The 11487-nt window shown below is 35.0% G+C and overlaps 1 protein-coding gene across 1 annotated transcript in view; it reads left to right on the top strand.

Annotated features, from left to right (window-relative positions):
• Nucleotides 1-3872: 3872 nt before the first annotated feature.
• The window catches only part of LOC5566329, a 32849-nt gene continuing 25234 nt past the window's right edge, over nucleotides 3873-11487 (top strand). Inside the window, exon 1 of the mRNA XM_001650668.2 lies at nucleotides 3873-4577. Coding sequence (XP_001650718.1) covers nucleotides 4379-4577 — 199 coding nt within the window. The 5' untranslated portion in view covers nucleotides 3873-4378. The remainder of the gene's footprint in view (nucleotides 4578-11487) is intronic.

Here is an 11487-nt window from a genome sequence, read left to right as displayed (position 1 = left end):
TTGATTTTTTAATTCAATTTTGTGAACAACAAAAAAACACATTAATCGCCTAAACGTAGGTAATTTTCTTTGAAATTGTAATTTCAAAATGAAAATCTTTTGAAACTTTATTACATAATAGAAACCGTAATCCGGGGGCAAATTGATCACTTGGGTGAATTTGATCAGGTCGGTACCAAATAGCTTTTCCTTTCACGGATGCTTAATACTTCGTTGGCATCCCAGACATTCCATGTTTTCTAGTCTATTGATATCTAATGATGATTGGACTATTTCATTTTTATTAACCTTGCAGTCGTTGCGCGGTTCGCCACCGTCAGAACCACCACGCTGCTGTTGTGAGCGAAAAACGAGCTTTTTTCACCAGTTTTGTACAAAATACAACAGCGCGACGACTGAAGTGTTAACGTCAGTTTTGCATTTTGTCAGCAATACTATTGAAAATGTCTGCGATAAACAATGCGCTGGTGCTTAGCCTGCATGCAAACATTGAGTGTTAAAAATGTTGTGTAGGCTTGAGTGTGAACTACTGAATTCATTTTTGAAATTGTACAGCATTACAAGAATAGTTGTTAGCTCATAAAACCGTTTTTTGTTGAATAACGTGCTGATTTCAAGAGAATTTGCATACATTTAGGCATATTGTGTAGGTTCATAAAGTTAAATTTTTCAATAAAATGATGATATGCTCAAGTTGTGAGAATTTTAACATCATTTTCAAGTTCAGGAGACCCAACAAATTTAGTAGATAGAGAATTTTTTTTTATTCTTAAATATGCTTTGTTATATAGTGATCAATTACGCCCCAAAGAGTCATTTTCAATTTTTGTTATTTAAACTAATTTTATGAAATGTTAAATTTTATTTCATAAAAAAACGACTACATAAACTAATAAAGATCAATGAAGTACTGAATTTGTCGAAATAAATTTGACAATATTTAAATTCCTAAAGATAGCATGACAACAAGTTGTGAAAAAGTGATCAATTTACACCCGGATTACGGTATTTGTTTTTAGAGGTCGTCCATGAATCTCACGGTCATTTAGGGGGAAGGCGTTGTCTGGTCAATGACCAGAGTCCATACAAGTTTTGAAATTTTTTTATGGACAAAAAGAACACGAGGGGGAGGGGTCTAAAAATTAAATAAAGTTAAATTGATAATTTGAAATTTTATTCAATTTTAATTGAAAATCTATTGAAATTTTATTGAAATTAAACTATTTTTTCATTTACCGTAATTTCGGGTGAAATTGATCACTTTTCACTGTTTTCCATGTCTGTTTTCTATGATGTTGCCAATTCCAAACAACTTAATGCAGGAAAACAAGTACGACGGTGAGCCTCATTGGTTTATATACACAAATTTTCATACAGTTGTGATTTTAGTGCTGAAAATCGTCTCTAAAATAAAAAATCAAGGAATTCCATTTCGGGGTGAAATTGATCACCTGTCAAAACAATTATTGTTAGTTTGGAAAACAACTTTACTTATTTAATTTGGGCCTCCTGAATCCAAATATGCTTGCCAAATTCTTAACAATGCAAAATTTATGGAAATAATAAACAATTAATTTTCAACAATACCGCAGAAAACGCCTAAATGTAGGCAATTTCCGAAGGAATCTCATGATATCTATAAACAATTCAATTATTACAACAAAATGAACATATTGGTACGAATTCTGATGATAAAATTCGTTTTGGGGATATATTTCAAGCATCCTTACAAATTTTTAGGTTAGGATATTCTATTGAATTTTTTTATTCCATGTTGACATTGTATTGAAATTTTGTTGAATTTTTTATTAAATTTTATTTAACTACAGTCAATTTTCATTAACATATTGAAGTGCTATTTTTCTCAAATGTCGGTTCCCCGAATGTCGTTTCCCCGAACGCTAGTTCCCCAAATGCTAGTTCCCCGAATAGCCCGCTGGAACTCTTGATTGTCATAACTTTATACATTTCAGGGTGGATGACCAGTACCATCTGATATGCATCTTCTACAACATGTCTATAGTCGAAACGAGCAAATATCTCATATTTTATCGCTTATCGTTCTTTCTTGTTCCATTGTCCAGTCCATTCATTCATTGAAAACTATTTGAACTGCTCCAAATGGCACTCGGGGAAAAGGGTCATTCGGGGAGCCGACATTCGGGGAAAAGTAGCGCAATCATTCAAGAGACCTTCGAGTTAGGTAAGTATCGTTATAGACAACATATTTCTCATTTTTTTATTGTTCATTACTTTAGAAAAGTAATATTTCTACGTGATATTTATAAACAAATTCAAAGATGTTAATTCAAGTTAATTACCCTGAAAGGTTGTGAATATCTATTTTATTATCATCAAAATTATAATACAATTATTTCATAAAATTATCAACGAGATAAACAAGATTTGAAACTTTTCATAAAATATCGAGTAATAGAGGTACGACACACGAAATTGAAAAGGATCGCAGCCGTTTATGGAACATTGAGTATTTGTAAATATCGAGTTACAGTTACAATTTGGTAGGAACTTCTATTAAAATTTCATTCAAATATTTAAAAAAAATGTTCAAGTGTTAAATAATTGTTTATATTTTTTTAAAGTTCCATTGTTTTTGGTATTACTGAAAATTCTCAAGCTTCTTATGAAAAGACATAAAAGTCTATTAGAACTTCCCAGACTATCCCCAAATTCCGCTGAAACTTATTTAGAATCCTCAATATTTTGCCAGAAATAATCAAAATGCCACTAGAAATCAACAGTTTTCTGTTAGAAATTTGAAGAACGCCTCATAAATATAAGAAGTTTACTATAAATCGCCAAATTTTACGCAGCGTCCTCAATAACTAATTATACATTCTCAAGATCACGCAAGAAACTTCTAATGTTCGATAGGAGTACCCAGATTCCACTCAGTAAATTCAAGAATTCGGTGAAATTTCTCAGAAGCACTAAAAAAAATATAGGATCCCGTGAGGCATGATGAATCTTCAGGATGGAATTAGAAAACTGCTAGACACAGCTGAGGATCACCAAAAGTGAGGGATCGCCAAAAACGGAATCTCACTGTATTTTTTCTAATTTTAACATATGTACATATTTCAATTTTAAAAAATTGTCTGAATATCTTTTTATTTTCTATACTTTTAAAGAATTCTAAAATTTACGATAATTTAAGGAAAATCTTTTTTTTTTAATTCACTGAAATTTTAGACTTGAACGTCATAAGTTACTATTTCTGGGAATTCAATCCAAGGTCCTCGGTCTGAAAAACATTTGTTCTTATCACTACCCTATTCCCCCTATTTTTATTTTTTTTTTCAAGTATTTTAAATATGTAAAGTTTCCCTAATTTCGCAAAATTTGATTTAGGAAAAATTGTTTTGTCATATTTTTTTAAATCAAATTTTGCGAAATTAGGGAAATTCAATTCCCATCATCATTCGAAACTATGAAAACTAACTCCTCAATCTTCGCCCACCACACTTCAACCCTGCCAGCGCACGAAAAAAAAATCGCATCAGGCATTCTGCTGCACTCAGCACCGAGCCAAAAATTCATTCGGCTCGTGTTCTGCAAAGACCAGGCAAGCATGATTTTTGCTATGTTTACCAGCAAGCCTGTCATGTTGCTCCACAGCAGCAGCAAGAGCAATCCAAGCAATATGTCTACAACATATTATAGAAATTACCCACTGACTGCTGGGGGCGACCGAAAACCGAAAGACCTGCTCAATAGTGAAGCAAGAAACCTCCACGATTCGTCGACATCGTCGTCGTCGCCTTCGTAGCATATTGCTGCAACTATTCGTCATAATAGCAAGTGCTCCAGCAGCACCGTACAGCAGGGCGGACAGCGGGTAGTTCAGTCTTGATCCAGCATTCGGTCAACGAACACAGCACACTGTTTTCGGTTCCAATCTACGGGACAGAGTGTCACAAACGCGTGATATCATTATTTACGAGAGACAACGCGGGGCGCGAACTCAAGTCGATCAGGTCTCGTCGAATTATGTAAGGGAAGAGCGCGTCGTTTTCAAGGAGACGAAACGTCGACGTGCGCGAAAATATTCAGCAATTGCTCAATACCGCGAGCGCGGGACATTGAAATCGAATTAAGCTGCTGCTGCGGCAGGCGCAACCAACCATACCCTACCCCTTCGGAGAGGTTTTCTACCCAATAGAGGGAGGCTCTCGGCGGTGTCGATTGTTTTCCATAGGATAAACTAGTTTCGTTCCCTAACGGCTCGTTCAGTGATAGCCAGTAGACCCGATCGAACGCGTGCTAGCTTATAGTGTGCTTAGCCTAGTGCTTTACTTTTTGTTCAGTAGTTCTGGATATCTCTTAGAAAAGTGAAAGTGTTATCTCGGCTCGGAAAATGAAGGTGCTAAACGTCGTTCCTGCAGCGTATCTGTTCTTGGTGGCGCTTTTGTCCACGACGACCTACAGTGGCACTTCGGTTCAAGCTCAGGAGCCACTATTCGAGCTGCCGGTACAACTGATCGGTTTCCCCGTTATTATCCTGTCCGTGCGGCTGGCCAACTTTGCCAAGAAACTTGCGTACTCGGTCAATCCAAGTGAGTAGAATGGTTTCAGTGTGGTTAACTTATTATCCATACGGGAAAAAAAAGTGCTCCAGAAGATAATAATGATAATAAGAATATTATATTTTTGAAGGTACAAACGAAATTCTATCAAAAATAAATAACCAGAAATTAAGAATTCAAGAAAAAATAAAAATGAAGAGAGTGTTCAAAATAAAAAAATAAGAAGAATCCTGATAAATTTGCGTATAAAAATAAAGCATTGTCCAAAACGTGCTTAGATCGACAAAACTAAAAATAATATTCGAATGAAAAATGAAAATTAGAGCTTTAGAGGGTTGATGGTTGCTTAGAAACCATCGGTACAATTCGAATATTGCACAGACCTAATTCAAATATTCTGAAATGAAAAAAAATCCAATCAAACTTGCATCTTGTCACCTTTATTCATGGATGAGAGTATCGATGAAAAGAAATTGATCGTGTTACCTACGACTTTGATTACTTAGTTGATTATTGAATAACTCTCTTCAACTAAGGAAATACTTTCAAGAGTAATGCATTTGCAAATGTTAAAAATATATTCAAAATTCGTTTATTTTTCATTGATTTATTATAATAAAAGTATGAAAAATTACCCAATCGAGTGGGTGACATTAGGTCAAGTAAACTGGAATTGGTTCGCATTAGGAATAATGCTGAAGAAATGTCCTCTATTCAAATTTTGATACAACTTATCAATTAATTATCAATTGACTATTAATTTATTATAAAATTCAAATAAATGTTCTATTCCACACATTAAAATAAGCAATAAAAAAGGCGTTATATTTGATAATTTATTCTACATAAACTACTTCGCACAAAGTTCTATTTTTTTAATATCTGTAGAGGATATATCATTAGAATTAGACATCAATATTTTAAATATTTGCTAAGATATTTCAAATTATGTTTTGACTCATTATCATCTCCATAGACAGTACTTGAACAATGGAAAGTGGTTGAAGTGCCCGCGCCTACCTACTAGGTCAAGGTGCACTGACGAGCCTCTCTCACGGTGCTTTCCAGACCGTTATTATGAGAAAAAGAACTTCAAATCAAAGTTACGATTTTTTGATTATATATGTCAAAAAATTCAAAGAAATTTAGAGATATTTGAACTTTTTTGCATGATTATTAGTTGTAATACACCATCAAAACAGTTTTTTAATTTTTGATTGTTTTATAAGTTATATTTCAAACATTACATTCATTTCTTAAATCTAGGTGTTCTGTGTACGGCAACACTATCATCCTAATTTGGTAGAACTAAATTAAACTTTCATGAACATTTTGTTAACAACATATTACACATCATTTGCCGTGAAAGTTCAATTATTTTAAGGTGGATTGAATTCATCTACTTGTAAGAGTAAAAAATGCTTTTCAATGAACTTAATCTACCTTAACCTAAATATGTAACGCATTTATCGTGATAACGATTTTTGTCTAAAATTTTTAATGCATTCATTCGACATTTATTCTATTATTTCCACATTGTATATTAGTACTAGAATCATTTTCAAGATTTTATTTTGAATCCTCTGCAGAGTTTTCTTCCTGGTATTAAAATAGCTAGTCCATATTGATACAGCATACAACATGGCTGGCCTGAAAATATGTTTGAAGATCAAAAGCTTATTCTGGAGACAAAGTTTTCATTTTCTGTTAATGAGTGGATACAGACATTTTATATATTTGATACATTGAGCTCAAATGCCCTCAATGTGATTTTCAGAAGTTATTTTTTTATCTAGCATGAGCCTAAATACTTATCATACATCTCTCGTCCTGACAACATGTCTACTTGAAGGTTTCAAATAAAGAGCTTTTGGTTTAAGTTTTAAGTTAAGTTTTGGAAGCAATAGGAGAGGTCAACCAAGAATGATAAGCTACTCTGTTGAAGCTTCTTGATGGGGATGTTAAAAATTCCATCATCGCCATCTATATGTATGTTAGAAAATTTAACACCTCGTCCTCTTTCCCATTCAATGGAGATTTTGTCTGATGATAACAGTCTGGCGGAGCACCGTGCTCTCTCTTCGAAACCAAAAGTTGTCATCGATCATCGCCACTAAGATGACTTCATGTGGTAAATTTCACCTCTTAACCCACTTTTTGCGGAGCGCTGACCGAAACTGAAAGTTCACCCCCGCGCACGCGATCAACAGAAAACTGACCTCGTGCCACTTGTGAAATGTAAACAAGTTTAGGTATGCCATCACCGGTCGCGCAATCTGCACCTTCATCCCTTGCCCACACGACCCAACCTCTGTCTTCAGTCGAGCTCAATGTTAAGCGATCTGCATTCAGGCGTCTTGCGCTTGGTTTCTTTCACGGTGCACTTCTGATCTGTTATCTAACCATGCGGACAGGCTCCGTGCAGGGATGTAGGAAGGAAAGGGTTTATGCTGTTCGGTTGTGCAATGCAAAAATTCATAGGCTATTTTCAGAAGCTGTTGTTTTTGAGTCAAAATAACAATGTGGACAATATGGAAACACTTATTTTACCATACAAAAAATTCAATCCAAATCGAAGATTATTAGGCATGATTTCTAATAATTTCGTTCTATGAAATTTGTCCATAGCCTTTTTTTGCTGAGTTTAACAGCCAATTATTAACAGGAAATACGAAAATTTGAAGCGACGCCAAAAGATTTGAGCCGAATAATTTAATGGGGGTTTGCTATTCTTAACATGTTTATCTATTAATATTACTGATTCAGTAATCTATGCAGGAGTGCATTGGTATGGAATTTCAAGAGCCCCTGTAACCGCAAATTCCAAAACACCAGATACGTTGCATTAGGGAAAATCTCCATATGAGCAGGCGGTAAAGGTAGCTTACAAAAATCAAAGACGGTTTTCTGGTAGAATTCTGAAGACTCCAGGAATCAAAGAAGGAATTCTTATAGATAATTTTTGAAGAACCATGGCCTTTTCCTTAATGGCCTGAACCACTCCATGGCCTTTTCCTTAATGGCAAGATGCCAAAACAGTACAGAACAACCGTGGAATAGCAGCAGACGTTTAGTCCAACACTCTTTCAAGTAAATTTCTTGGTTGACAGTCCCGGTTGCTATGAAAATGCTGCTTTTCAAGCCACAGGTACAGATGGTTTGCCAAACCAGATATTTCTTTGCAAACTTCGACAGTTTCATATGCTTAAAAATATCTGGTACCTTTCCTCTTCCTTTTGCTGCATAAAACTCCTGTCCCGGAAGCTGCTTGTAGTCGGCTTTGACGTAGCTTTCGTCGCCCATTAGGCAGCGTCCAATTATTACGTAACGCTAAAATTGGAAATTTTTGACAGTCTCCCCTCCCCCTCCGTAACGCTTTTTGTATGAAAAATTTCAAATTTTTGTATGAGCCGTAACGCTTGAGCCCACTCCCCCCTCCCCCTAAAGCGTTACGTAATTTGTGGATGCCGCCTTACCACGCAGTGACACTTCGTCAGCATCGTCGTGTACAGCCTCCGAGATCACGCTTTAGCCGTCGTATTTTGCTTATCATTGCAATTTGGAGTCACTACCTTCTTGTAGGTCGACTATCCGACTCGTTTTGTGGCTTGATGCACGGTTGTAGATCACACACCCACCTTTTTTGCGGCATCTCTGAGAGAGAGGTTGGTGTTGCACTTGAAACTACAGGATACTCTCTTTTTCGACGCAGCGCCGCTCGCTTTTCGATTTCCCACCGATCCAGGCTTCCTGGCTGTCGACAAACGTTCCCCAATACATTTGTAACGGTTAATTTGGCAACTATTAAGGGATTTTGCTCATTTGCGTGCGAGTAGCTCGGATTTTCGCGATGGAAGAGTAACATTTTGATACGCTGCTCTTGTTGTTTGGACTGCATTTTGACAACTGAGGAGTGAATTTCAAAATCAAAATAGGAACAACATTCTATACACACACCTTCAAATAGAGGCGTGTTCAGGTCTTATAAATACTAATTGAAAGAAATACGTCAAGTTGAAATTGACCAAATTTTGACCGTATCACTCTTTAGTATGGTTCACGATTTCTGACAGTCCATATGGATTTCCTCAACAAATGTTCAAAGTAATGCAAACATTTCTTCCGAGATTGAAATTCGATAAAATCTTACATTACGAATTTCACCATAAAACATCTCTGGCAATGTTCTTAAAAACAATCGCCAGTTCTACTACAATAGTTACAAATAATCCGTCCAAAATAGTTTGTTTTGAAAATTTGCAAGTAGGCAGAATTTGGTTTTTACATTAATCTATTCGCCATAAATATATATCATAAAACTTGGGAGTACATACAAAACAGGTTCTAATATGTTAAATACAAATACATTCAGTAAAAAATCCATCCGTATTAACGTAAATCATTGTTCATTATGAAAGATTAATACAAAAAATAACAAGATTTTTTTTTTGTAAATCCTACAAAACTACATAAGCTTTTTTGTGACGTACAGTTTTTTTTATTAATTTCTTCATTAGTATCATTTCAAAAATTAAATTCATTTCTTATATGTAGGTGTTCTGTGTTATTATACAACACTATCATCCTAATTTGGTAAAACAAATTTAAGGTTTTATTAACATTTTGTTAACAACATATTACATTTCATTTGCCGTAGCAGTTCAGATTTGTTTACAGGTGAGTTGATTTCACCTGCTTATAAGAGAAAAAAAACGCTACTATACCAGGGAGGAAGTCTCAGAATCATTTTCAAAATTTTAATTTGAATTCTCTGCAGAGCTTTCTTCCTGGTATTACGACAGCTAGTCCATATTGGTACAGCATACAACATGGCTAGCCTGAAAATTTGTTTGAATATCAAAAGCTTGTTCTTAAGACAAAGTTTTGATTTTCTATTAATAAGGGGATAGAGACATTTTACATATTTATTACATTTAGCTTGAATGCCCTCAATGTGATTTTTGAAAGTTAAATTATTATCTAGCATGAGCCCTAGATACTTAACTTCATCTGACCAATTTATTGGAACCCCTCTCATCGTGACAACATGTCTACTTGAAGGTTTCAAATAAAGAGCTTTTGGTTTATGTGGGAATATTATTAGTTGAGTTTTGGAAGCATTAGGAGAAATCTTCCATTTTTGCAAGTATGAAGAAAAAATATCCAAACTTTTTTGCAATCGACTACAGATGACACGCAGGCTTCGTCCTTTGGCGGAGAGGCCTGTGTCATCCGCAAACAAAGATTTTTGAGATCCCTGAGGTAACTCCGGTAAGTCAGATGTGAAAATTTTGTATAATATTGGTCCCAAAATGCTGCCTTGAGGAACACCAGCTCTTACAGGAAGTCTTTCAGATCTAGAGTTCTGATAATTAACCTGAAGTGTACGATTTGACAGATAACTTTGAATTATTCGAACAATGTATGTTGGAAAATTAAAGTTTTTTTAATTTTACAATCAAACCTTCATGCCAAACACTGTCGAATGCTTTTTCTATGTCTAGAAGAGCAAGACCAGTAGAATAGCCTTCAGATTTGTTGGAACGGATCAAATTTGTTACACGTAAAAGTTGATGAGTGGTCGAATGTCCATGGCGGAATCCGAACTGTTCATTGGCAAAAATTGAATATTCGTTGATGTGGGCCATCATTCTGTTCAAAATAACCTTTTCAAAAAGTTTACTGATGGAGGAAAGCAAACTGATTGGACGATAGCTAGAAGCTTCTGCAGGATTTTTGTCTGGTTTTAAAATTGGAACAGTGAATTCTTCAATTTTCCGACAATAATAAAGTTTTTTTCTAAATTCAATTTAAGCAGCAATAATAAAAAAATAAGAAATTCTTCCAAAACTCTTCAAATTTTATGTTAATTAGATATGGAAATAGAGTGATCCGTAGAGTAATTTGTGAAAAATTCCTCGAAAAATATATTGAGGTATTCCTGGAGTATTATTTTTGAAAGAATCCCAAAATAAACATTCAGGAAAAAATATGGAGGAATTTTTAGAACATCAAAGAATACTTGATGAAATTTCGAGAAGTTCTAGAATGAATTGGAAAATCCATTAGTTATTTTGTTGAAAAAATTGATTTGGAAAATCCCCAGAAAAAAAGCTAATTCTGTTTAACGTAAAAAATCTCTGGAAAGTGCTTGGATGAAACTCTGCGTAATTTATCGGAAGAATTCTTGGGCAAATTCCAGGGAAAACAATAATTTAATTCGGGTGCACGACGTTAGGCATAAGTACGTTAGGCATAAAGACGTTAGGCATAAGTACGATAGGCATAAATACGATAGGCATAATGGACGTTTGGCATAATGGATGTTTGGCATAATGGACATTAATCATAATGGACGATAGGCATAATTCCCAAAATAAAAAAAAAAAGAAATTGTTTGTGTAAAATGTGAGCTGACTTTTTTTGGTAATTGTTGAGGGCTTCAAAGATCAAAAGTGTGTCCTTTGAAATACGATTGCCTTGCATTCGTCCCATAGATGTGAATCTTTGAGGTCAATTTGTAGAACAAAACTTGATTATGCTGTCAATTGCCTTTATTAGCTTTGTGGTAACTTCCTTCTGTGACCATAGAGTAAAGCCATGCTGAAGGTATTTTAGTTCGGTTTCAAGTCGATCCAGGATCCTTGGCCACGAAGTATAAACGAGCTCATGTATCGTGCACAAATGAGAATGCAAAATGGCCACTTTTGCAAGGCAAACGTTTGGGTAATAACTATGAAAGTGCTTCCCTAACACTAAGCTAAGAGCTTGGGTTGGGGTGTAATGACAAGAATATTAACGACGCTGTAACTGCTGCTCATCTTTTCAGTTTGGTTATACACATATTACTGGCAAATTTTTCATCATAGATTATCCCTTCTTTAAATTGAAGGCTGTTCTTTATAGTTATATTTTCGATAAAATTATTGAAGCTAGTGCT

Source organism: Aedes aegypti, chromosome 2 (assembly GCF_002204515.2).
Source record: "Aedes aegypti strain LVP_AGWG chromosome 2, AaegL5.0 Primary Assembly, whole genome shotgun sequence".
Taxonomy (NCBI): Eukaryota; Metazoa; Arthropoda; class Insecta; order Diptera; family Culicidae; genus Aedes; species Aedes aegypti.
The sequence above is the reverse complement of the archived record's forward strand: the minus strand, read 5'-3'. Positions and strand labels throughout refer to the sequence as shown.